This window comes from Mirounga leonina, unplaced genomic scaffold (genome assembly GCF_011800145.1).
Source record: "Mirounga leonina isolate KUSES-001 unplaced genomic scaffold, KU_Mleo_1.0 Mir_166, whole genome shotgun sequence".
NCBI lineage: Eukaryota > Metazoa > Chordata > Mammalia > Carnivora > Phocidae > Mirounga > Mirounga leonina.
Window position 1 is genome coordinate 27,052,332 of NW_023270418.1, and position 25,742 is coordinate 27,078,073.

The 25,742-nt window shown below is 46.5% G+C and overlaps 1 protein-coding gene, 1 long non-coding RNA gene, 7 other non-coding genes and 1 pseudogene across 9 annotated transcripts in view; 3 read left to right on the forward strand and 7 right to left on the reverse strand.

The window, feature by feature from the left end:
* Positions 1 to 4,585: 4,585 nt before the first annotated feature.
* On the reverse strand, positions 4,586 to 4,658 carry TRNAV-UAC. Its single transcript has one exon. It is a non-coding gene; the product is annotated as a tRNA-Val (tRNA).
* A 282-nt stretch (positions 4,659 to 4,940) lies between these two features.
* On the forward strand, positions 4,941 to 5,026 carry TRNAR-UCU. The gene is given in 2 exon segments: positions 4,941 to 4,977; positions 4,991 to 5,026. It is a non-coding gene; the product is annotated as a tRNA-Arg (tRNA).
* A 363-nt stretch (positions 5,027 to 5,389) lies between these two features.
* TRNAL-UAA lies at positions 5,390 to 5,472 on the forward strand. Its single transcript has one exon. It is a non-coding gene; the product is annotated as a tRNA-Leu (tRNA).
* On the reverse strand, positions 5,469 to 8,230 carry LOC118015886. The gene is made up of 3 exons (XR_004680715.1): positions 7,353 to 8,230; positions 6,433 to 6,598; positions 5,469 to 5,525 (listed from the first exon to the last, which is right to left on the reverse strand). It is a non-coding gene; the product is annotated as an uncharacterized LOC118015886 (long non-coding RNA).
* TRNAK-UUU lies at positions 7,033 to 7,105 on the forward strand. Its single transcript has one exon. It is a non-coding gene; the product is annotated as a tRNA-Lys (tRNA).
* On the reverse strand, positions 8,103 to 8,175 carry TRNAF-GAA. Its single transcript has one exon. It is a non-coding gene; the product is annotated as a tRNA-Phe (tRNA).
* Positions 8,231 to 11,109: 2,879 nt separating the features above from the next.
* Positions 11,110 to 11,182, reverse strand: TRNAK-UUU. Its single transcript has one exon. It is a non-coding gene; the product is annotated as a tRNA-Lys (tRNA).
* A 3,422-nt stretch (positions 11,183 to 14,604) lies between these two features.
* On the reverse strand, positions 14,605 to 14,677 carry TRNAF-GAA. Its single transcript has one exon. It is a non-coding gene; the product is annotated as a tRNA-Phe (tRNA).
* A 1,637-nt stretch (positions 14,678 to 16,314) lies between these two features.
* Positions 16,315 to 16,630, reverse strand: LOC118016308 (annotated as a pseudogene).
* A 2,575-nt stretch (positions 16,631 to 19,205) lies between these two features.
* Positions 19,206 to 25,742, reverse strand: part of OSBP (oxysterol binding protein) — a 33,919-nt gene continuing 27,382 nt past the window's right edge. The window contains exons 10-14 of the mRNA XM_035012929.1: positions 24,830 to 24,933; positions 23,547 to 23,642; positions 22,595 to 22,776; positions 21,642 to 21,862; positions 19,206 to 21,545 (exon numbers count right to left, since the gene is read on the reverse strand). Of these exons, the coding sequence (XP_034868820.1) occupies positions 21,403 to 21,545; positions 21,642 to 21,862; positions 22,595 to 22,776; positions 23,547 to 23,642; positions 24,830 to 24,933 (746 nt within the window). The 3' untranslated portion in view covers positions 19,206 to 21,402. The remainder of the gene's footprint in view (positions 21,546 to 21,641; positions 21,863 to 22,594; positions 22,777 to 23,546; positions 23,643 to 24,829; positions 24,934 to 25,742) is intronic.

Here is a 25,742-nt window from a genome sequence, read left to right on the forward strand (position 1 = left end):
GGATCAGAAGCTCATTCCTTTCTCCTGCTGATGGTTTTCTAGGGCATGGCTGAACCACCATCTGCTTACCTGTTCACCAGTCAAGGACATCTCGTTTGGTTCCAGTTTTTGGAGATTATGACTAAAGTTGCTATAAACATTTATACATAGATCTTTGTGTAAACGTATGCCTTCGCATCTCTTGGATAAATACCTAGAAGTAGAACTGCTGGTAAAATAAGTGTGTTTACTTTTACAGAAATTTCTAAATTCTTTTCCTAAGTGGCGATACCATTTGCGTTCCCACCAGCAACATTTGGAAATTCTAGTTACTCCTCATCCTTGTCAGCACTTGGTATTGTTAGCATTAAGTTTTTGTGTTTTATGTATTCTAACAAGTGTGTAGTGTAATTTTACTGTGCATTTTCCGAATGACTAATAATGTTGAGCATCTCTTTATGCACGTGCCTGCCATTTGTATGTCGTCTTCGGTGAAATGTCCGCTCAGATCTGTGACCATTTTTGTATTAGGTTGTTTGTTTTCTTATTACTGCATCATCAGAGGTCTAATAAATTCCGAATACAAGACTCATCAGATAAGCCTTTGGCAAACATTTTTCTCCCAATCTATAACATGTCTTTTCCTTTAAGAGTATTTTTAGAGAAGTAGAAGGTGTTTTTGTTTTTGTTTTGTTTTACATTTTGATGACGTTAAATTTATTGTTTATTTTACAGACACTTTTTGAGTCGTATTTAAGAAACTTTTTGCCTAAACAGTCACAAAGGTTTTCTCCTATATCTTCTAGAAAAAAATACCTGATAGTTTCAGGCCTATAATTAAACCCTGTCTTTTTGAAGCTTGAAATACAGTGATTTCTGACAAGACATTCCTCTACAAAGTGGGTACTCTGTTTGAAAACCTTGAAAGACAAACTCCAAAAAAGCTGAGTTTCCTCTTTGATGGAAAAATTACAAAAGAAACTGAATTAAATTTAACTCACAAGAAGAGCAAAATTTCAAAACATCACTATTCTAAAGGCCCTTTACTCAGAAATACATTAAAATCAATGGGCACGAATCGTGTGCCTATTTCAGAATGGGACCTGGGTGGGGTGGCGGCAAAGACTCTCTTTTGGCCAGACTTTGAGCCAGGCTCCCAAGAGCCCTCTCCTCTTCTCTACACCTGGACCTCGCCCCCATCCTGTCTTCAGCCCAGTGTTCCCAACAATACTGCGGAGTCAGTTTAACAAGAATCTCCCCACTCTTGGCATCTGATCACCTTTGATCAATATCACATCAAATTCCTCATTCCCTGCTTTTGACATTGGATCACCCTGGCCTACCTTCACCAAGAATCCTGTGATGTTGGTTTACTGAGGATCCCCTTACCTTGATGTCTCCGCTTAGTAATTTTCCATCCCCCAACACTGCCCCGTGGCTGTAAGTCTCCAGCTGACTTTACTGTATTCAGAGTTGAGCCCAGTCTCTGTCCCCTATGGCAACGGTCCTGAATAAAGTCTTTCTTATTGTTTTAAGTGTCAGAATAACTTTTCCTTTAACAGTACCTGGGGCTGAGGGGAGGGGAAGACAGAAGAATGAACAAGATGCTCTGACCTCATGGGCCTTAATGCCCAGAACTGAATGGGGACTGGAAGGGGCTTCCAACTGCATGGATGCCCAGGCTGAAGTCAGGAAAGGAGACAGAAGTGTCTCCAAACTGTCAAGGACAGGGAGTAGCTGCTCTTCAAAGATGATAGTGAGGAGTGGGGAGAAGCGCCAGGAAAAGCACCCCAGGCACCAGGGAAGGGAGCAAATGAGGTGAGGGGTAGGCTGGAGAGGGAGACCACGTCCCAGAGGGTTTGTGGGGGAGAGGGGCAGGGGGATATGCCATTTGCATTTCAGTGAAGTTGCCCTGGTCCCTTCGAGAAGCACAGGCCTAGAGACTGGGTCGCCGCCCAGCAGTCCAAGGAGTAGATGAGTGAGACCTGAGCTCAGTGGGGTGGGGGAGAAACGGGTACAGAGAAAAGAGTCTGCCAGCTCTGGTACTGGATGGATGGAGAAGGAAGAGGAAATGGGGAAAATGCTGGGCCTCTGGCTGGGGTGGGGGGTGGGGAATAATAGATGGCTCGCCAAGAAGGGAAATACAGGACAGATCATGCTTCTGGGCAACATTGCGTGTTCTGTTTTGGACAGTTATGCCATGGCTAGTGTCCCCCCACCCACAAATTCATCTGCTGGAGTCCTAACCCCCAGGACCTCAGAACACGACCTTGTTTGGAGACAGTGTTTTGATAGAGATAATCACATTAACATGAAGCCATTAGGGTGGGCCCACATCCAATATAACGGTGCCCCCATGAAAAGGGGGAACTTGGACCCAAGGATGCAGATGGAGGACAGACAATGTGAAGAGGCTGAGGGAGAAGGCTGTCCGCTGTAATGCGAGAAACAAAAGCAGAAGAAAAAGTACTATATTCCCTTAATCCCTAGAGCCCACTGACAGGTCCTTGAAACAGGCAATGACATTCCTCTAGGAACTCAACTGCCTCGATGTTGATACTTTGCTAAGGGCAAAAGGCAATCTTAGCCCAACCCCCAGTACCCTGTAGGTCTATTTTAACGTATAAAATTTTCTTTGGAAACTTCCTTTATCTCTACCCCCACCACCCCGGATACATGTTGGCAATCATCCCCCAAGCATATGACCCACCAATATACAGCTGAAGGGTCTCATGACTGCGTTTTTACTAAACAGTAACAAATGACCTTTCCTAACAATAGCAAGCCCCCCTCAGGGTCCTGGAAACCTTGTTTCCAAAATACCTGGGAGGCTTACACTATCCCTAACCCCCTCCCAACTTGAAAGTATATAATGCGCCACTCCTCTCTACCCCAGTGCAGCTCTTCCTGCCCCACGGGTCCTGTCCCCGTACTTTAATAAAACCACCTTTGTGCACCAAAGACATCTCAAGAATTCTTGGCTGTTGGCTTCGAATCCTAATGTCTTTCCTAGAAGACAGGCCAGTAAATGCAGAGCTGATGTTCTTAGCACTTAGTATTTTCTAAAAATGTCCCTATGAGAAAACCATATTGTTCTACCTAAACTTACCAGACTTATCTGCCAAATCAGTAATAATAATCACGATGATAGATGACATTTGCTAAGTGTTTGCTACATGCATTTCATTGAAATGCTTTACATATAGTAATTCACTAAATCCTCTCCAGAATCTTAAGCTGAGCTTGATCCGCATTTTACCATGGAGGAAACCATGGCACAGAACAGTTAAGCAACTAACCCAATGTCACACAGCACAGACAGGTTATGTACTGTGCCATGGTCACACAACCAAGAGAGATAGAACCAGGATTGAACCCACAGTTTGGATCTGGAGTCTACAGGCTGAACTTCTATAGTCTGCCACACTACCTAAAGCTATGCTCTTGGTGAGAAGGGAATGAACCCAGCCTATGAGACACAGAAAAGCAGAAGGAAGGCGGTTTGATGAGCCAAAGTAGTACCAGAGAGGAAGCCTACATCAGCAGAGCTTCTAGAAAGTTCTAAGGAAAGGATATTAAGGAACTTGAAGCTAGAGACCATGTGACTGGCAGGATCAGTTTAATTTTTGGAATAAAAGTGATTTTACCAAGTTGACTGATTTACACATCCCAATCCTCCAGAGTGCTTTATAAAATCCCTCTACAGGGGTCTATTGTTCTATCTCATGGCTTACCCAGTGCCTTAGTCCATTCAGGCTGATGTAACAAAAATACCACAGACTGGGTGGCTTATAAGCAGCAGAAATCTATCTCACAGTTTTGGAGGCTGGGAAGTCCAAGGTCAAGGCACTAGCGGATTTGGTCTGATGAAAACACCACGTCCAGTGTTCAGGTGTTGGCTGAAACCAACAGTAAATTGGACAGCCCTCAGTTTTCTCAGGCAGCACTTCAGGTGGACCTAGGGTCACCTTGGGGATGCCTACAAACCCTGTTACTGTTGCTGTTTGTTTAAGTCCTCATGGCGAGGGTGACAGGCCTCGTTGAGAGGAGGGCTCAGAGGAGCCCCGGTCGTTTGGTTAAGGAGAAAAGCTTTGTCAGAGGGGGGTATTACTGTAAGACATGTGGGGCTCTCTGAATTGTCTAACAAGTGCATATAATTTTTCAAAAAGATTTTTAATTTCAATCAATAATGAGGTCAGTGGAGTTGGAGTAATCAACAAGGGAGGGAGGTGACCCTCCGAATATCCCCCCCCGACTGAGTGGTGGCAGCAACTTTTAAAGATGTCCCGAGCAGGGTTTAGGAAGGAGCAGGTGAGCCCAGACCCCCGCGCAGGAGGTACTGCGGGACGGTCGGGAAGGCGCAGGCGCAGAGGCGCGCTGTGACCGGCGCGGTGTTGACCGCCTGCACCTCCCCAGAGGCGCCACACGGGGGCAGCCTCGGCGGCGGATCTGTGCGGGCGCCTACCGGACCGGAGCCGCCTCGGCCGGGCGCCGCGCCGAGCCCTGGGGGGAACCGCAGCGTCTCTCGCTTCCCCGAGTAAAATTCAAGGTCTGGCTGGCAAAGGGAAACCTGAAAATATCCCTAAAAGGCATAATTACGGCTTTGTGGTTCCACTGGGGCTCGAACCCAGGACCTTCTGCGCGTAAAGCAGACGTGCTAACCGCTACACTATGGAACCGCGTGCTCCTGCAGCTCTCCAGGGTGGAGGAACTGCACACAAACACCTTTTTCTCTCCAACGTGGGCGGAGACTGGGGGTTGATGCCCGGCTATCGCTTACGGGGAGAAACTTCCAGAGGGATCTCAGACTTGCCAGCGCAGCTCCCACCCACGCTTCTCCTTGGCCACACGGGCTCCACCGCTTCTCCGAGAAGGAAGGCGGGGTTGGCCCGGGGCCAGTGTCCGGGGCCAGGCGCCGTGCCTGCCTTGATGTAAGCGGCGCGGAGGGGGCGCGAGTGCCTGGCTCTGTGGCGCAATGGATAGCGCATTGGACTTCTAGACAGATGGAGGCATTCAAAGGTTGTGGGTTCGAGTCCCACCAGAGTCGCTTTTGTTTTGGTAAGGAAAAGAAAGCACTAAAAGGAAAACAAAAACACCGTAACCCATTTAAAATTCCGCATCCCACTGCCCTGCTATGGAAAGGAAAGAAATTCATTCCAGCCCTCTGTTGGGTCCTCTCGTGCCGAGGTGGTAGGAGTCCCGCCACCTGAGTCTTCCCAGTCGCTTTCAGGGGGCCCCAGAGTCTCTGGTGAGTGGAGGTGGAGAAATTAGCATGACGAGATACGTTGCTGGGATTTTTTTTCCTCCCCGATATTGGTCTTTGACATTGGCGATAAATTTTTTTTGTTTTGAAACTGTAGCGGCTCTGTATTGGTCAAGTTACCGAAAAGTAAATGCCGGTTTGACGGGTACCAGAATGGCCGAGTGGTTAAGGCGTTGGACTTAAGATCCAATGGATTTATATCCTCGTGGGTTCGAACCCCACTTCTGGTAAAGGTTTCCCTGCTTTTCCAAAAAAGAGTCACGCTCTCTGAATTTCCTGAGAGCTTAAAAAGGATGAACAGTTAGGGCCCTCCACGTGTTTTGCGATCCTAGGCTGAGACAGTATGATGGATGGTTACATGGCAATGATGTCTTAATCTGAATGTTAATATTTTCGCCTGACACAACGTATAGCAACAAATTCAGAATTGATGGTTTGGAAAACTGAAATAAAAGATCTCTATAAAACTATACTACCTTGGGGGGAGGGGAGACACATTGTGCAGTAAAAACCTTCAACATTTGAAATTAGTCAACAGTTATTTCTTAAGATCCTGCTATGTGCCAAATACTGTTCTAAACGCTGGGGTTATGGGAATGCAAACATTTTTTTAAGTAAAAGTAAACAAAAATAAGGACAACAAGAAAGACAAGGTCCTCACCAACAAGATTACTGTCCAGCAGCACTTACATCACAGAGTGATGGGAAGAGATGGTTTATAAATAAGCAAATAAACAGAATTTCTGATGGCAATAAGCACTATAAAATAAATACAATGGGGTGGCACAATAGGGTGGCAGAGAACTTTTTCAGGGCAAAATTATTCCATCTGTGGAAATCATTCACCTTGACATGAGTGTTCTCCTCTCTCTACCAAACAAAAACTCCCAAGAACCAATTCTGCTCTCCGAACCTTCCCTAAAAGCTTTCCCTGATCCATGGCCCTCATTCATTCCACAGCAGTTTTTGAGAACTTGATCTGTGCCAGCCACTGGCCAGGCATTGGGGACAATACAGGGACCGTCTGCCTCACAGCAGAAACATTCTAGGAGGAAAGATAGACCCATTATACAGGTGTTGAAGGTACACTATGGCAGGCAGAATTCTTTCCAAGTCTACAGGGGCCCCGTCACCCTTCACAGCTCAGTTCAGGCTTCACCACCCCCCTGGAAGACTTTACTGCCTCTTACTTCTGGTGTCGGCGGGGTAACGCTGCAAAAGCCAGTTTCCCACCGTCAAGGCGATTGATTGGGTGCTTCTGGTAGCGTGTCTTGTCGCCGCACTGAGGACCAGGACTGGGTCTTTGCAGCCTAAGTTTGCTTAAAGGCTGGAGAGCGGCAGGCTCTCGATGAACGCCTGTTGAATAGATTATTGGAAACCTAATCAATTATTCATAATTTGCCACCCACAAGACGCTTCGGGGCTCTTCAAAGACCAGCATTGGAATGAAAAATGCCGCTGCTCACCCAGAAGCACGCCCAGAGGTCCTAACTCTGGAGAATTCTTCTGGGTATGTTCCCTTTAGGATGCTAGCACTTGCGGGGGGGCGGGGAGGGGGTGTTGCTGCCTGGACGCGAGGCAGGTGAGGCAGGCAGATATTTTCTTTATTTTCTATCTCTGATGGGAGAAAAAGGATTCCATTCTGCCAAACACCCACTGGATCTTGATTTTGCAGTTTCACCTCCCAGGCAATCAGTAAAAGGACTCAGGATGTTAATTCAATAGGAAAAGAATGCGGCCACGTGGCCTATTTCACTGCGGGTAGGACAAGGAAAGAAACTCCTTCGTGAGCCCGAATAGCTCAGTCGGTAGAGCATCAGACTTTTAATCTGAGGGTCCAGGGTTCAAGTCCCTGTTCGGGCGGAGGTTATTTTAAAAACTCCAAAAACAAATTTGAGACCGTGTTCACACCACTCATAATGAGCAGGTTGGGGGTTAGGCAAAGCACACCTGCGTTCCGCGCTGGGTGGGGACCGATTACCACCCAGGCCTGACCCTACCCACGGTGGACTTTGTGCATGCGCAAAGTGCCTAATAAGGAGTCTTCCAAGCTCAGACCTTTCTCTTGGAACGTTACTTTGCCCTAGGATGTTTTTTCCTTGAAACTTACTTTTATATCCGGAACATCAGTAGACCCATAACCAAGAAAACCGCACCCCCGTCGTCAGTCCTGACAGTAATGCTCTCGGCGGTGACTGCGCATTGTTTTGCCCTAAGCAATCGTTCACGCCCCGTTTATTGAAGGAGCGGTGAGAAAACAGGTTCCAAGCACTCTTTCAGAGGCACGTGCTTATGAGTCACATCTCCGGCTGGGAACCATCCTTCACCAGATTTCTGACCCGCCGACGGGGCCCTGGCTTTCGGGTCTGGCTGTATAGACAAACGTTTTTAAGGCTGTCGGCACGTCTGTCACCTACGAGAAAAACTTGCCAGCCCTGCGAGCTGACGGCACTGGGAACAAACACTACGGAGCTTAGTGTGCGGTCTTAGACCGGGTGAGGGGCTCTCCACCCCTCGGGGCTTCGCGACGAGGCCCAACCCCGCACTACCCTCCAAGCGCTGAATGAAAGCACCTTCGCCTCCCGGGGGCGCGCGCTGAGATCCGCATGGCCGGTGCGCACGCGCGGAGGAGGGCACAGGCGCTGAGAGACCCGCACTGCCGCTGCGCACGCGCGGGAGAGGGTACACGCGCTAATAGACACCCACCCATCCATCCACCAAGCCTCTGCGCAGGCGCGGGGGGTGGGCATGCGCGCTAAGAGAGCCGCAGGGCCCCTGTGCAGGCGCGCCCGGGGGCACAGGAGAGACTACGCAAGGGAGCAGAAACCTGTTCTGTCCTGGGCTGTGTCAGCAAAAACCCTGCCGAAACCCGGGATCGAACCAGGGACCTTTAGATCTTCAGTCTAACGCTCTCCCAACTGAGCTATTTCGGCGAAGACGAACGATTCTACCACCCTGTTAAGGGGAATTTTAAAAAAGAAAGCGGAAAAAAAAAAAACCCTCTTATCTTCGCCTTTTCAGTTGCTAATTTCGCCTTCTAAATTGTGCTAGTTATAGCTCTGAGGTTTTGAGAGCAGTGAATGAGAACTAATTCCTGTTATGTGAGGAAAAGTTAGCGTTCTTATCCTAATGTTACAGGGTTCTTGTCTCGCAGAGCCAAAGAATGAATCTCGGGGACACAAAAGGGTGAAGTGAAGTGAAAGTTTGTTAAGTGAAGGTGAGAGCAGAAAGGAAAGAAAAAGCTCTCTTGAGTGAGGGGGTCCCGAATGCGTTGCCACTGAGGGCTTTTGGTGGCAGTCTTTTACTGAGAACTGACTGGGAAGCTTGGGGCCTTGAGATTCTTATGCTATCTTGGTTTGAGAAAAAAGGACTATTGATAACCCCCTTAATTCTTTGAGGTTTGGTCATTTTCTGTGACTACACTGTAGCCGCCAAAGAAAAGTACTCCCTAACATCCGGGGCCAGGTGGTCTGGTCCATTCCCTTACCTCTTGGTTCACTCTGGCTTTGCACTTAGGCCTGCCAGCAATAGTTTCAGAGCCTAGTCAGGGGCCCCCTACCCCTCCCTGCCTATACCTTAACCCTTTCCTTACTCGCTAATGCGTTCTCTACCTCTCCCCGGGCCCCCTCCCTAATAAGAGTAAAGACGGCCACTTATTAAGTGCCTACTGTGTGCCCAGCACATGACCTACATGGTCTCATTCAATCCCCATCCACCTCACCCCTGCCATGAGGTTGATGATACGATAATTTCTAAATGAAATAACTGATTCACTTCAAATCATCCAGAACAAAACTGAACAAGAGCTGTCTCTGGCTCCAAAGCCCAAAAGGTCTTGGTCAAGACAGACGTAGGGTTTTTGTGGGTTTTTTTTTTTTTTTTTAGATTTTTATTTATTTGTCAGAGAGAGAGCGCATACACACACAAGCAGGGAGAGCGGCAGGCAGAGGGAGAAGCAGACTCCCCGCTGAGCAGGTAGCCCAATGCGGGACTTGATCCCAGGACCCTGGGACCATGACCCAAGTGCAAGGCAGTCGCTTAACCGACCAAGCCACCCAGGCATCCCAGGGTTTGCTTGTTTTTTTCCTCACTTTTCCCCCTTTGGTGAAAGACAGAGGGAGTGACCTTGAGGTGAGAAGGGAGGAAGGAACTAGGAGACCTCAGTGCTCTCCGCCCCATCCTCTCCTTGTCCCAGCTCGCTCTGTTCTTGTTCAGTCAGGAAATGAGTGGAGCAAAGACACTTGACTTTTCAAGGTTGCCAAAAGTGCACTTGATCACGTTCCAAAGGACTCCCTCAGAGACAAGAAAAATTGCCATAGCTCCTCACCTTGTTTCTCTCCCTGAGATGCCATCTGAGCCCCTTGATTCACTTTCTTCAAGAAAGAAGCCTGACTGGCCCAACCAGTGCACTCTGCTCTTACTTGGATCAGTGACCATTGCTGTCCCTTCAGCACATACCAACCAACACAAATCACATGAATATGGATTGGATTATGATCTTGGGCATATTGGGAGTATGTTTTTTTTGGAATGGTTCCTTACCTGTTTCGATAGGTATCTTCTGTTTCCTCCCTAGATTGAAAATAATAACAATATTGAATATTGAATAATAATGATAATAGCTACAGTGTATTAAATGTTTACCTTGGGGCAAAACTCTACTAAGCACTGTGCATGCCTTCTTACCTCATTTAATTACAAGTTCATAAGTTGCATGCTATTGCTCTGATTCTCTTTCTTCTGATGAGGAAGCTGCACTTTGGAGACTGGGAGGTAATTGTGGGTCTGTATAGGCCTGTGCAGGCTCTGGATAAGGCACTCCAGTGTGGAGGGTGAAGGCCCAGCCTCCCTCTTGAGTGCGCCCTCCAGCCTGGCTCTGCCCCACTAATCAGGACTCCCTGGGTACCACCATCCATCAGAGAAGAGGGCAGCTGACTCAATCAACCTACACCTCCATCCTGCTAAGGAGATCAAGATAGACTGTTCTTTGTTGCCTGGCAGAAGCAAGGTAGGCTCAATCTTTATCGAAGCAAGGATGCACCTTCCCTCTACCTCCCAAGGAAATTAGTTTTAGTCTTAGTGAACCTATGCCTAAGCTTCTCTTGTGTCCACAGCTCAACTTCCTCAATACCTTTCAGAAGCTAACTCCTTCCCTTGTTAGTTTGAGGCCCGGGCCAGCTGACTTTTTTTGTTTTTCCAACACCAGGACTTGTCCCATTCCAGCCCCTTGAAGTCTTTCCAATACACACCCTCTTCCTCCCATAGCAGAAGCTGCCATCTCCACCTCAACACCTCCCTGTGTTCAGGATCACACTTTGCGGGGGGCAGGGTACAGAGAAGACTTCATTTAGAGAGGGGACTGCTCTATAAGGTGCATGGGTTTCTAGATGGTTGTCTCTCCCTTTGCAGAGTGCATAAATATTCTCTAGAAGGATAGGAAGGTGGCGTGTAGGTGCAGGATCCATGCCATATTCACGGGCACCTAGCGGGAGGGAACCCCAGAGAGAGTGTCGGCGAAGAGGGCCCCAGGACAACGTTGGGGGTAGGTTCCCCGGGGGAGTCCCAGGGACGTCCTGGAAGGCATCTATTCCCTCTTCCTGTGAATACAGCAGTCAGTAGTTGGGGGCCTGGCGGGTGGTTGCAGAATAAAACAGCCTATTTAATTCCCTGGAGCAGTGCACGGCAAGTTTTACAGGGGCTTTTGCACAAAGGTTCGCGGTGTCAGTCAGCGCTGGAGGCCCGGCTTTTCAGGGAAGGGTCTGGACTCGTAGCCTACCGTCTCCAGGATTTTACTCCCTTCTCTGAAGGCAACCCGGATTACGAAAGTTTGTTCTTATTTTTAAATTATTAGGAAAAATGGGGAGCGTCGCCCGAACAGGGACTTGAACCCTGGACCCTCAGATTAAAAGTCTGATGCTCTACCGACTGAGCTATCCGGGCTCACGTCAAGCTTCTCCCTCTGGTGGCTGAAGGCTCTGTTATTGTTTGGGCTCTGCGCCAACAGCGCCGCGCTGTAGGAACTTCCAGACTCCTCTGACTGTGTGATTCAGCCCAATTCCGACCCACCGGCCCCGCGGGGAAGGTGTCAGGTCATTCTTTGATTGCTACATGCAGATTTCTTAAATAAAACGCACCCCTTTTTATTTAGAAACTCCTTGGCAAACATGAATCGAGTTCTGCAAAAGCCTGAAACAGGCGGAGAAGCCATTTATTCATTGTCCCCCCTACTGCCCCCCCTGCGTATCTTCGCCCTAAAAGCGAAGAGCACGGGGTCGGAGATCACAGTTCAATGTTAAAGGTACCAGGTGCCCCCTTCTTCCGAGAAGCACCACTTCGCAGTTCTGGTCCCCATCTCAAGCGTCCACCTCAAAAGAAGCGCGAAGCGCATTAACTAAACGAGACGACTTGGGCTCCGGCCGGAAGCGCTAGCAGCTGCCTCAGACCTGAGCCTGGGCCTGGAGAGCACGCCCCCGTCCCCGCCCCCGCCCCCGCCCCGCCCCCGCCCCCGCTCACCGCTCCGCCCCCCGTCCCGCCCCTACTAGCCGGGCCTCAGCGCACGCGCGCTCCCGCCGCCCTGCGCGGGCGAAGTAGCCTCTCCCCACCTCTCCCCAAGTCTCGGCGGCACACGCCACTATTTGCATATTACAGATCCCCTGCTGCCTTTCGGTCCTCTGGGCCTTTACACATGCTCTTCCCTCGAACAGGCGTACCACCTCCCTTTCACTCCTTCCCCCTCGCCCGTCCAAGCACCTTTGAGAACTCAGTTTAACCTCCATCCTCCCTGAGAGGTACCTCCTGGTGACCAGCACCATCCCTGGTCTTCACCTCCCCTGCACCGTGGATCTACTACAGGTCCAGAAGGCAAGCATGCAGGCAGTAAATCTTTGAGAACCTCCTAATCAATGCTTTAATAGAGGAAAATACGAGTGCTTTGGTAACGCAGACGGACAACCAGAAGGCAGGCAGAATAGAACCTGGCAGAGAAAAAAGACATTAAAACTGAGGAGGTGTATGCCACGTGGGCAACAATGGTGGTGATTCAGGCAGAAACACCCTATCTTCGCACTTCTTGCTTGGATCCCAAGTACTTCCCGTGGGGATTCTCCCTTTTCTCTTCAGGCTGGAAACTGGGAAGTCCCAACATTGAGAGAGAGAGAGAGATTTTAAGAAATTGGTGCACAATTGTGGGGGTTGGCAAGTTTAAAGTCTATTGGGTAGGCCAACAGACTGGAAATTCAGGTAAGTGTTGGTGTTGCGGTCTTGAGTCCAACTTCAGCGAGGCAGCAAGCTGGAGACCTAGGCAGGTTTTCTATTTACCATCTTGAACAGAGCTCCTTCTTCATCAGGAAACCCCAATCTTTGCTCTTAAACCTTCAGATGATTGGATGAGGCCCAGCCACATTACAGAGGATAATCTGCTTTACTTAAAGTCTACTGATCTACATGTTCATCACATCTGAACACCTTCACAGCAGCACCTAGACTGGTGTTTGACTAAACAACTGGCCACCACACGACAGTCTAGCCAAGGTGACCTATAAAATTCCCTGTCACACATGCTGACATACATCATGCAAACTTTGAACTGCTCAATTTATTAGGACATCATTTTGTTTTCCTTCCTTTTGACCATGATTAGATTTCAAGAGTCCCTCATCAAAATGCACCCTTCTACCCAAGAACCCAAAGATTCGGGGGGACGAAGCCCCTCATCAGCTAGTGTATTGGCACAGATGAACAGAAAGGGGAGGACATATAATAAATAGGTCGCAAAGCAATACTTCTCCATTTTGCCTTTCACCACACCTAGGATTTTTAGAATGTGAGGACTGAATCTCCATTCTCTCTCCCCATGTCCCAGTCTGGTGTCCAGCCAAAAAGAAAGCATCGCTAAGCGTGTGTTGTTCCATTGCACTGCCTTGATAGAGTGACTCATCATCTTAATAAGTAATCGTAAGTTTAATAATAAGTATTATTATTATTCATCATCTTAACAAGTATAATATCATCAATAAGTATAAGTATTATTATTCATCATCTTAACAAGCAATGATAAATATAAGTATTATTACATATTATATAAATATATATTACATAATATATATTACATATATATGTAGTATATAAGTATTATACTTATTATTACTATTATAATAAATACTCACTATATGTTATATATAACATAATATATGTTATATAAGAACAATACTTATTATTATTACTACTACTACTGTTAGGATCCAGCCCAGAGCCTCCAAGTTCCCCTCCCCCCACCCCCATCCCAGACCAGGCCCAGGGTCTGGAAGCCCGGGCCAGGTAGGATGGCTGATTCCCTGCGGCGTGTTTCCTGGGGATCTCTGCCACCGCCAGCTTGGGTGGTGATGGACGCAAACGCATTTGTACGTGGCGAGATGTTGAGAGTAAGAAACTACCAGTCTGTTCTGAAACCCGGATCGTCCTGACTGTAGTTTCTCAGTACATTTGCTGGGGCCCGGTGGGGCAGGGGGTGCATTGAATTCAGAGCCTATGTAGGTATATATGATGTACAATAGTGGTTTGCGATTTGGCAAATACCAATTCAGTTAAATTTAAATTTCTGAGAAACAACGAGTGTGTACTTTGTATGGTCCACGCAATATTTGGGACATACTTATACTAAAAAAAATATTCGTGTTTCTTTGAAATTCAAATTTAATTGGGCGTCCTGTATTTGATTTGGTAACCCTGGTGCAGACATGAACCAGAAAGGGCTTTCCCATACTCACCACCACCACCACCATCACCACCACCAAAAGGTGTTCTAGGTCCTTGTTACTGTTAAGCCAGCTGGTCCAAACCGAAATAGAGGGATTCTCTGGCCGAGGGGGGCCGGGGCTGCCCGCCATCCCCACCGAGCCCCTGCGCGCCCGGGACCTGCGCTCCGCACGTGGCGGCTGCGTGGCCGCCAAATCCGCGGCGGAGCCCGGGTGCGCTAGTGCCTCCGACCCGCGCAGAAAGGTCCCAGCTCCTGGAACGTCGCGGGGAACTGGAAAGAAGAGAGAGGGCTGGAGTGATTGCGAAGCAAGTGAGCGGCGCGCCGTGCGTAGGGAGAGCGTGGTCTCAGCCAGAGCCAAGGTCAGGGAAGGGAGTCTGCCTTTATACTGAGCAGTTTAAAAGCAACGACATAAATCCCTTTTTCTGTTTTCAGTTTTCTCCCTCCCGGAGAGGTAAAAGAGAGGAGATCGGTGCTTCCGCGGCCACCCCGAGCACGTGTGGGTCAGAATGCCCCGGAGGGTGGGTGGCAAGCTAGAAGGATTCCGTCCTGAGGAGCCTGGTGCCCCCGAGCGAGAGGGGATAGCGCTGGTGGCGACATCTAAAACCACTGCCGAAACCCGGGATCGAACCAGGGACCTTTAGATCTTCAGTCTAACGCTCTCCCAACTGAGCTATTTCGGCAGCTCGCGAAAAGTGTTTTCTGTATTTCCGTAATGAAATAGTATTTGTTTGGTTGTAACAAGAGGTCAGGATGAGTTCAGCTGGAGGTAAGCATTTAGCAAGTATTACAGGGGCGATAAAGCCAAGCCCCTGTCTATAAACCAGAAATGACAAATAATTTTACTTTTCTCAGTTGTTTGGATTCAAGAAATGTATGTGTGGAATGTATGGAAATGTATGGAACTGAACAGGAAGGCCGTTTGTAAAAGCCTTCAAATGTCAAAGGCAAAAGACTTTGCAATCTTACCTTTAGAGGAGGTGTGCTGTGCATGGAGTCGCTGTATCTGTATGTTAAAAGCACTGTTCTGCTAAACCTCAGTCTTTGAAATAGACCTCAATTTTCGTAACCCCACCTTGGCGTTTTGAAACTTTCAAATAGACACTGTCAATAAGTGGAATTGGCTGAGATCTCTCCCAAACTCTGAGAAGCAAGCTCTGCTTTAATAATATCCCCTAAATAGGACCTCCTCCTCCTATTTCATTATTTTGCATCTCCTGCATTCACATGTATACAATTGAACTAGCCCTAGCCCTAATTTAATCAGAATCTCTGCAGATGGGGCTCAGGATTGTGTATTTTGTAAATTGACTGGGTAAATTTAATGTGCAGCCACTCTCAGCATCCCATTCCTGAGTCTCACAAAAATGTAGCTATTACCAAGAGACCCATGTTTTAAATTGCTTACTCAACCTCTTCATGGGAATGGCCAGCTCAGAATGTCCAAAAATGAACCTATCTTTCCCTCTAAACTTACTACCACCTTCCATCTAAGTTTCCCAAGGCAGAAAAACACAATTTCCTCCCACCATCCTTCTGCTCTCCACCTGTAATCAGACCCAAGTGCTGTTCATTCGAGTTCAGTATTTCTGGAATCCCTCCACTTCTCTTCATTCTTAAATCTTCCCCAACCTCTTCATTGATCTTCCTACCTGTATATCCACACTGGAACCCATCACCCTACTTAAAAATCCTTCATGGGCTCCCTAGTTGAGAGCAAAAACCAAGACTTCTGTCTTTTTTTTTTTTAATCAAAAAAGGAAACATCAAATTTAATTTAAAGGAAAAAAATCAGAAATTGAGAAAACAACAGAACAAATCAATTCCTGAAAAAAAGAGTTCTTCATCTTGGTGATCACATTTATTGAAAGGGTTAGAAAAAAATTAAAATGTCCTTTAGCTTAAGAATTTTTGAGTTATCTGCAATGCCAGGGTGGCTCAGTCAGTTAAGTGTCTGCCTTCAGCTTCGGTCATGATCCCAGGGTCCAGGGACTGAGTTGGGGTCATGATCCCAGGATCCAGGGATTAAGTCCTGCATCGGGCTCCTTGCTCAGGGGGGAGCCTGCTTCTCCCTCTGCCCACCGCTCCCCCCGTTTGTGCTCTCTCTCTCTCTGACAAATGAATGAATAAAATCTTTAAAAAAAAAAAGGGGGGGGGAATTTTTGAGTTACCTGCAAATCAACTCATTTCAGGAGTGGAAGCATCCGTGGTCATTTCTTAATATCAAAATTTACGCAGGTTTCTCTTTTGAATGTCTTCTACATTTAAAGAGGCAATCATACAAAATCTCCTATATTCCCTACACGATAAATTCTTTGTTTTAGTCAAGTCTCAATGGAGGGGCAACTAGTACAACACTATCTCCCCGGACAAAAAGTATCAGAATATTCCGTTTTGCTGATTTATATATCTCTTCATATGTTTCATCAATTTCTATACTAGTCAATACTAGTCACAGTTTCTTCCACATCTCCCAATATCATATTTAAATGCTGATGGTAAGCATGCAATCTGCCTCGAAGCTCTCTGTCATTTCTCATTTTCACTTAAATTCGCTCATCCAGGCTGAGCCTGATGAGATCCAGGGGCTCTTCTATGGTGTTGGTAGTTTGCTGCTGGTCCTCGTCATCCACCATGTTTCAAAACCCAAGACTTCTATCTTTATATAGTATATAGACTTCCATAACTTGGGTCCTTGCTCTCTCCAGCACGGTATCAGTGCTCTCTCCTTGACTCTGAATTCTAGCAATTCATGCAGCCATCCAAACTCAGGATGCTTTCCTAGAATTTGCTCTTCATCTTTGTCCATGCTGCTTTCTATACTCTGCCCTTCCTTAACCCCTATTAAGCCTGCAACTCTCAACTCAGATACGTTCTCCTAGTTCTAGAAGCCTTCTCTGATGTGCCTCTTTCCTGTCCCTCCCCACTCCCCATAGGCTGGTGGCCCCCTCCAGTGCTTTCACGCCATTTATCAAACCAGACTGTAATTGCCTGTTTATCAGAGCTCTTTCTTGTCATTTGTATCCCTAATGTATGTTACATAACAGACTGGAGTCAATGTTGAAAGAGAGAAAGGAGAGAGAGGCAGAGGGAAGAAAACAGAGAGAGAGGGAAAGCCGTATCTCAGGGCCAACTGGTTCTTTACGAACTTTTAAAATCACCTTTTTAAACTCAAATGTGACCTCTGCCAGGCTTTTTACAGAAGATTCGAGCTCTTTAGTTCTTGCCTTTAAAGATGCCTCCTGAGGCCACCCTGCCTCCTTCCCCTGAGGAATCCGTGTGAACTGAAAAGCTTGTAGGGAGGAAGGCCTGAGGAAAATAATACTACACATTATTGTCTGAGCTTGGAAGGAAAAGCCATGAGAGACTTGGAATGCTTCCCACAAGGCAGGGCAGATCACGGGGCAAAAGCTTTATAACTTTTAGAAGTAAGCTCTACATTTTGACGATAATCTTAGAGTTTCACAAGGTATACACTTTATAGTGAATAACTTCCAAAGATTTCTACATCTCCTTTTAGGGTTGGTTTTTACTTATCTTGCCGAAAGTAGAGTAGGCCCTGAAATTTAAAGGTTTACCAATTTTTGGGGACTTCAGGGGTCCCTGACAAGGGTTATAAGTTATTATTTTGCTGCGTTATCATTTTGAATCATGAGTGTGGTAGGCCCTTGGGAATCCACATCACGACCCATCAGGTCATAGTAGTCCATGAAAGGACTAAAGAAGGGATTGTTAAAATGTTTCAGGTAGGGGCGCCTGGGTGGCTCAGTCATTAAGCGTCTGCCTTCGGCTCAGGTCATGATCCCAGGGTCCTGGGATCAAGCCCCGCATCGGGCTCCCTGCTCCGCGGGAAGCCTGCTTCTCCCTCTCCCGCTCCCCCTGCTTGTGTTCCCTCTCTCGCTGTGTCTCTCTCTGTCAAATAAATAAATAAAATAAATAAAATGTTTCAGGTACATTTGACTGCCCCTCTTGGAGGAAGTTTTATGGCACAGTGCTATTCAAGATGGCCGGATGTAGCTCTTGCAAATAGCAGGGGTCTACTGCAATGATTTTTAGCTTGCCAGAAAAAAAAAAAACCTTACGATCCTGAAACTTAACCATCAAGCCCAGCAATGTGAATCAGGCAAATGACTTGAACAGATGGGTGGCCTTCCTAAGAGCCAGGCTAGAAAAACAATCTCTGGCAACATAGCTAATTTTGTGGACATGAGAGCCCTGAGAAATCAAGGAGCCTGGGGGCTGAACTTGAAGGATGCCCCTTCCTTCAAGGACCTCCAAAGTGACGCTATCCACATCACTAAGCCTCTGGAAACAGAAATGTGCGTTACAGCCTGATGTAACCTAATCCAGGAGGAAATGACTTCACTGTCAGCTGCCTTCCAACCCAGCTTCTCCCAGGACACAAGGTTGTAGAGGTCACAGACTCGGGGGTCAAACAAACCCAGCTTTGAGTTCCAACACCGTGACTAACCGATCAGCTATGTAACCTTAGTGAATTTATTTAAATTAGGGTTTTCTCCCCCCAGTGCCTTTCTTTGTATTTCACATGATGACTCTAACATTTACCTCTTAAAATTGTTCAAGTGTAAGCTGGACAATGTTCAGAATTCCTAACTCAGCAAGCTGGACGCAAAGGCAGACGCTCAGCAGCAGGGCAGGACCTGTGTGCAGCCTCTCTGGGCCCCTTTGATTCCTTTGCCCACCCCCCCATCCCCCCGGAACTTTATAGTGAAACCCTGAACAAGCATCTTCACGGTCTTCTCTCCAAGGCGTTCAAATCAATACTCAATTGCTCATGTTTCAAAGTATAGAATTTGAATCCCTACAACAACTAAGAATCTGAGAACCTAAATGGGCAAGAGAAATTGAATTCAAGAAAACTTATTTTTTGAGGTGAAACAGGCCCAACATCAAAAACACACTAGAAATGATTTCCCTCTACCAAGGGGGGAGACACTGATGATTACATTCCATTAAAGCGGAAGGAGCTGTTAAAACTCCTCTGCTGTCCACAGGCCCTTGAGAATGTTGTCGAACAGTTGAAACATCTGGAAACCCATGCCCCGTTTTTCTTTCAATTTCTCACAAGGATCAGCTGCTGATTCCCAAGAACAAAGCAGCACCCGGCCAGTTCTCCAGCCCCTCCCACCACCACTTCTTATCTATAGGAGTCAAGTGAATCAGACAAACGATATGACTTTTTAAAAATTATTTAATTTAGTAGTTTTCTTGGAAAAAAAACAATAAGGCAAAAAAAACGAAAATATATATAGTTTCGTTTTGATGTGACTTCATTTCACCTGAAGGACTCAAAGCTTCTCCATTAGCAGGAATCGGACTGGGGATCAGGCTGGGAAATGTAGTGCAGATGGTGGAGGAAGAAAGGTGGGGGATAAAGCAGAGACGTTCAGTTTGGTTGAGGAATTCCTGCTCTGGCTAAAGCCCCCTGATTAGGTCACAGCCTTGGCGGGCCTCCTTGAAAGAAGCCCCAGCACAATCCCGCGCTTAGGTTGGGAATCGGAGTCTTAGGAGGAAACTCCCCAGTGGTTGCCTGTATCTCAAGTGCATCACAGCTAGAGAGGGAGGAATGGCGAGGAAGGAACAGAAGTACTAATTTACCCAGTATAAATCCAATTTCCATGCAGGGATGGCTTCCTCTGGAATGATATTTCCCCCAGGACCCACACTGGCTGAGGCTCAGCAGTTAAGGAACAGAAACGAAAAACACTAACAAAAAGCATACAAGGAAGGCACCTCAATTTGTGATCCTCAACCAAGGGTGGGCTGCACAGGGGCAGATTTCTGAACAAGACAACGAAAACAAATACAGAACACAAAATGAAGGAAGCCAGGCCCGACAGGAGCAGTTCTACCCACCCCACTTGATGGCACTTTCAGCCCCACATCCTAGGAAGAAGTGTCTTTTGGGAATCAGCTGTGTGTGCTGGGATTTGGCCAGAGGCAGAATTAAACTGGAAACTACTGTCCTGACTCTCTACCCACGCTCTTCCTAACAAAAGAAGGAAAAAAGGCAGGAAAGAGTTAGGATTTCATTTTCAAGACTCAGGTAATTAGGAGAGCAGAATTTAGACAGCAGTGGGCACTCCATGATACAGAGGGACCGAGTCCCTGTTCGGTAACTGCCAGAGGTGATCCTGCTCAGGTTCTGAATCTGTCTGCCCCTAAAAGATGGAAAACAGAGGAGGCTCCAGTCCACATCAGTATCCAAGAGAGAGTACCAGGGGGACAAAGGATATCAAAAGACAAGATTCTTAATGGGAAGAAGGAAAATCAAACAAAAAAATTAGATTTTCTCTACATATATATAATATACAGATATTTAACACATTATTTGAGAGGTGGCTCCAGTCCATGGGGCTTGAGAGATGGTGAAAACTTTTGTTTCAAATTAACTCCTTCTCTCAAATTCTGAAGTATATCAGAATGGGACAGGTAATGCTTTGCTCCACACTGGGGCACAGACCCAAACTGGTATTGCGCTGAGAGAGAGAGAGAGAGAGAGAGAGAAAGGGGGAGGAGGGAGGGAGGAGCAAGAAGGGCAATGAAGAATGGGGGTGAGGAGGAACTGGGAAAGCAAAGTGGCTAGCAGTCTTTTCCATCCTGCCTTGTGCTCTCAGAAGTTCCCCCATCTGAAGAAGTCCATAAAACTCCCTTGTGAGGATAACACAACCCTCCTACCAACCACCAAAGTGGCCTCCGGTTGCTGTCAAACATGGAGGACAGCAGAAGGGTATTTTACACAAGTGAGGATAGAAATTTCCAAGAAATGTCAGTCTGAGTATTCCAATCTTACAGAACAAGCCCCCTTGCAATTGTTCCGACGCTGTAGTTATCTCGGGATGGACGCCCCATGAGACTGACCCCGTGTGTGACCCCATTTCGTGACGCCATGCCTAAGCTCCCCTGCGGTCATTCACGATGCCTCCATTGGTTAAGTCTGATGTGCTCCTTGTTCAAGGAGCTTCTAAATTCAGCTCTCACTCTGAACAGCACCAAAATGCCCCTGAATCATCACCTCACACAGACCTTGGCTGAGCAGGATACTACAGGGGAGGGTGAACGACATCATCTTAAAGTGGGGGCAGAGGGAAAAGGACGAGCCAAGACCACCGGACTCTGCAGAAGGGGAGCAGCACTACGTTCCGGCCACTAAACCTCTCCCTCCCAAACACAGGGATCTAGTGAGTCGATTTCAGTTTCAATCAGCTAAGGCAACCAGCCAATCACCACCACTGGTGTCTGCTTCTGGTGATTGATTTGGACAAAATGATTGGTTAAGACAGACAAACTGGAGGAAAGCGCTCGGTCAGAGTCCCAAACGCCCGCTTTCCCGCACATCTTCTGTCCTCTTCTCCTTTGGATCCTCCTGCTTTTTGTTGCTGCCATTTCAGAAAATGTCTGGGCATGAGGTCCAGTCCTGTTTTTCTTTACACTCCCAGTACCCTCCCCTATAAATATGGGTTAGCTCCTTGGTAACAGGGTCCTTCTTCCGCTCAAACCACAGCGCCTTATAGGGATCATAGGGAGTGCCTAAAAGGGAAAGCGGGTAAAGAAAAACAGAATGAGAGCCAGAAACACACCAAGTGATTCTCCACCCATCGAGAGAGTGGAAGACAGGTTCGTTACCATCCTCTGTGGCTTTCATAGCTTCTGCTTCTCTCTTCTTTCTGGAAAGTCTTTGCTTTTCCTCCAGGCGCTGCTTCTCAGCATTGGCTTCATCCCAGCGCCCGTTTTCCATCAGTCTCTGGTCAGGCCGCAATCGGCTGTCTGTGGGGGCGGTGCCGCTTTCCCAGGCGTTGAGCGTCAGAGCAAGCTCGGAGAAGTAGTACATGTTTTCTGCATTCTTCCTACAAGTAAAGGATGAGAAAGACAAAGGGTGATGCCAGAGCCCCCTTGTTAAAAGCACACTGCCAAAAGACGGCCTCCCCAAAGCTGTTCTACAGACAGACAGACTCTAGGACCAGGGCAGGTTCCCCTCATGCAGAGACCCAGACTGGACTGCTCCCTATCCCCTCCCCTGGTGTCACTCGCTCCGCGAGTTTGCTGGGCTTCTGCTGTGCTCAGCGGAGATTAGGAAGAAATTCCTTAGGAAGAATGAAACATTCTACTAAATGGAAATTCCTGATTCTTATTTCCTTTGCTTTCTTTTTAACCTCTTTCTGGGGATAATCTCGGCTCTTACTATAGACTGAACATATGAGATGACAGGGGACAAATGGACTCCATCTTATTTCCGAATTCCAGTACATGACCTCAGGGACCTTTATACTGCCACTGGGTTTCGGGCTAAGTTGTTAACAGGTGGTAGGCATCTTTCTCCTCTAGCTGCTTCTGAATCATTTTGTTCTAAATTATGAATATTTTTTGGCAGATGTGACTTGATTAGTTTCAGTTTTCTTGACAAGGCACATTACAACTCAAATCATACCATGACAGCCTTCTGGTAATCCCTCCAAAGGTCTGAGTTCCCTGGCTTGATCCTCACGTAATTAAGCGGGAAGGAAGGCAGAAATGCCACCAGTACTGCTCCAAGGATGAGGCCAAAGTACTACCTGGACAGCATGCATACTGATACTCACGGTAAAGGGTTCCTTTTCCATAGCAGGACCCTGCTTTCCTCTGCCTCATGGCCTCTCTGCCGAGCATCACCTCCATTCTCCCCAACGACTGGCTGTACTTTGAAACAATCCATTTTCTCATCCCACGTCCCCAGAAGGGCAAAGTGAACTTTTCCTGATGGATCGGTCACTTCCCCTGTCACCTAAAGGATGGAGAGTAGGGCTTTGGAGTACAGCATTCACTGTGGGTTAGCTTACCTGACTAGTCTGGAAACAAAAGTCCTACAGTCAATACTGGTTAAATTTTGCTACAACAAACACCACGGAGCACCCAAATTATTTTGGTATACTTTTTTGAGCTGCTTAAAGTAAATGAGCCATGAGTTGGGGTTTCATCATTTTGTTGTACAGGGATTATGTTGCAATGATATATGCAGGAAAATGATCTGAATGGTACTCAGAATTATGGTACTTTCTTCTCTCTATGACATTCTCTTCTCTCTGGTATTTCCTTCTTTCTTCAGAGACAGCCACAGACAGATTTAAATCCCCAGATCTTCTTCACTCTCCATCAAACTCATGACGCAATTCCGCTGTGGTGGTGACACAGGACTTGCGCTTAGACCTCACAGTGGTCAAACCGCCCATCCTTCTTCCTGAAATCCTACTGGTCCTTCCTCTGTGTTCCCATTTTCAATCTCTCCTTGCTCTTGACTTTCACTTTCTTACTTAATGTCTTTACCAGAAAAGACAATGATTTAGTTTGGTAATGCAATCTAGTCCCCCTTCCTACTGACTTTCTCCTTTACCTCTCCTTTTTTTTTTTTTCAAATCACCACATACATATTTAGGAGATATATATATATACACGTTTAGACTATCTCTTCATCTATCATCTACACCAGCCCCCAAAGAGTAGGATTTCTAAGGCACACACACTAAGGAAAAACATTTAAACTCCAACTTCTCTTACCTTTCTTGCTACATCACGAGAGAAGTAGCTATAAGGAACAAATTTAAGATTGCACTTGTCTCCCGTCTTGTGATTCACAATATCAATTTCACCAGACTATAAAATAAAAAGCATCATGGATTGATTTTATTAAGAACGGAGGACTTGAATATCTGCTAGACCCCATGCCTCATAATTCTTCACTTTTCCATCATGTACTCTCAGACTCCCTTGCTTAAGGGTCTCAGCTGACTCCGAAAAGCTGTGAAATCCCTTTGGAACCTTGGTATTCCAGGTTAGGATCAAGACCAAATGGCCTTCTGGCTTTCTGTCAATCACGTGTCACATGTTAGGTGGCATGATTTGCCTTTCAGCACATATGTTAATATTCACATAATAATTTACCTTTCCAAACCAACCCCCCACTCATACCCTTCATCAACTTTGTGCTTAAATCAAAGTACTCTACTCAGGATTCCAAGGTTACATATGGTGGGCCTTTCTACACTTTATTCATTTTTCCTCCTTTCTATCTTCTAAATCCCAAACCACGTTAAGACTCAGCTTGGGGTGCCTGGGTGGCTCAGTCAGTTAACTGTCCAACTCTTGGTTTCGGCTCAGGTCATGATCTCAGGGTCATGAGATCAAGCCCTGCACTGGGCTCTGTGCTCAGTGTGGAATCTGCTTGAGATTCTCGCTCTCTCGCCTCTCCCTCTGCCCCTCCCCTCGCTTGCCCCTGCCTCTCTAAAATAAACAAACAAATATAATCTTTAAAAAAAAAAACAGTATTCCTTTTCTGAATTTACTGCAACCATTGTCTTAAGAGCAGACTGACAATTAGATGTTATCTTAGTACAGCTCTTAACACTAACGTATTTTGTTAATACTTTTCAATCTATACATATCTGTCATGTTATCTGCAATGATACGATAATTCTTGAAGGACAATGTCTTATCTGGCTTTGTATCCCCAAGACCTGGCACTTTGCCTAGCAGTAAATGTCTGATGAATAATGAAAGGATGAAGAGTAGCAGCCGTGTTTATTATTCTGCTGTACTTTCATAGTAGCCAACACAGCCCTGGAAGAGTAGTCACGGAATCAATGTTATAAATTGGTCATTTACAAAAAATAATTTGTAGTATAGAAACGTGGGAGGTCGGGGTAGGGCTTCTGGCTGAGAGCAATTCCTTAGGAGAAACAGGTAAATCCGTAACAATAGTCTGGGGCCAGTTCACATGTCCTTGATAGTGCACAGACGTACCTACGAATGTATTCTTCTGAACTTTGGGCACCTTTGCTTACCTGATCTATCCACAACTTGCCCACGATAATGTTGTGCACCGTTGTGGTAACCTTCTTCCAAGTGTAATGGTGCCCAGTTGCATGGAAAATACAGTGGATGCTACCTGGGAACAGAGATAGATACACAAATTAAGTCAAATATTAGAACAATAGCACCATGTTAGCTACAAATAACAATGGATTGATTTTCTTCTAACAATATTTCTTACTTTTAAAAGGAAAGCAATAAACCAAAAAGGATTTATAATCTTCTTAAATGTTGGAAGCACTGATTGAATTTTTTCACTTCATTTTTAAATTTATGAATAAACTATAACTAAATGATGACAAACACTGACAACTGATAGAGCTTAGCTAGGAAGCAATATTCTGCAATTGCAGAAATAAAAATGAAAGCAAAAGCTCCAATCTTTTCACCAACTGTGCCTGCCATACACATTGCAAAATTTACAGGAACAGGTCAAATCTGCCCCAACATGAAAAAATAAAATTGAACTGCGGAAAGGAGTACACATTGGTAGTCAGGCCTGAGGGCCAAGCCCTCTTGTTAGTAACTAGCTGTGTGACCTTAAATAAACCACTTTTCTAAGGGCATTAACAGTAATGGAGTAGTGGATAGAGCAAGGGCTTTGGAATCAGGCAGAACTGGACTGAATCCTGGCTCCCACACTCATTAGAGGTGTGAACCTGGGCTGTATAATAAAGAATCTGTCTGATCTTTGTCCATGGTGTCCGGGAGGGAACCTCTAAATCCTTGGACTTTCCCAACTGATAGTAGTATCTGTGTTATTCATGGGGGCCCTGACAGTTTATGCCAATGAGGTAACATGGTGGGCCCCTGGATAGCTTATGCTCAGGATGAGGCCAGGCCAGAAAGATCAACCATGTAATTAGAGACTTGGGGCCTTGAATC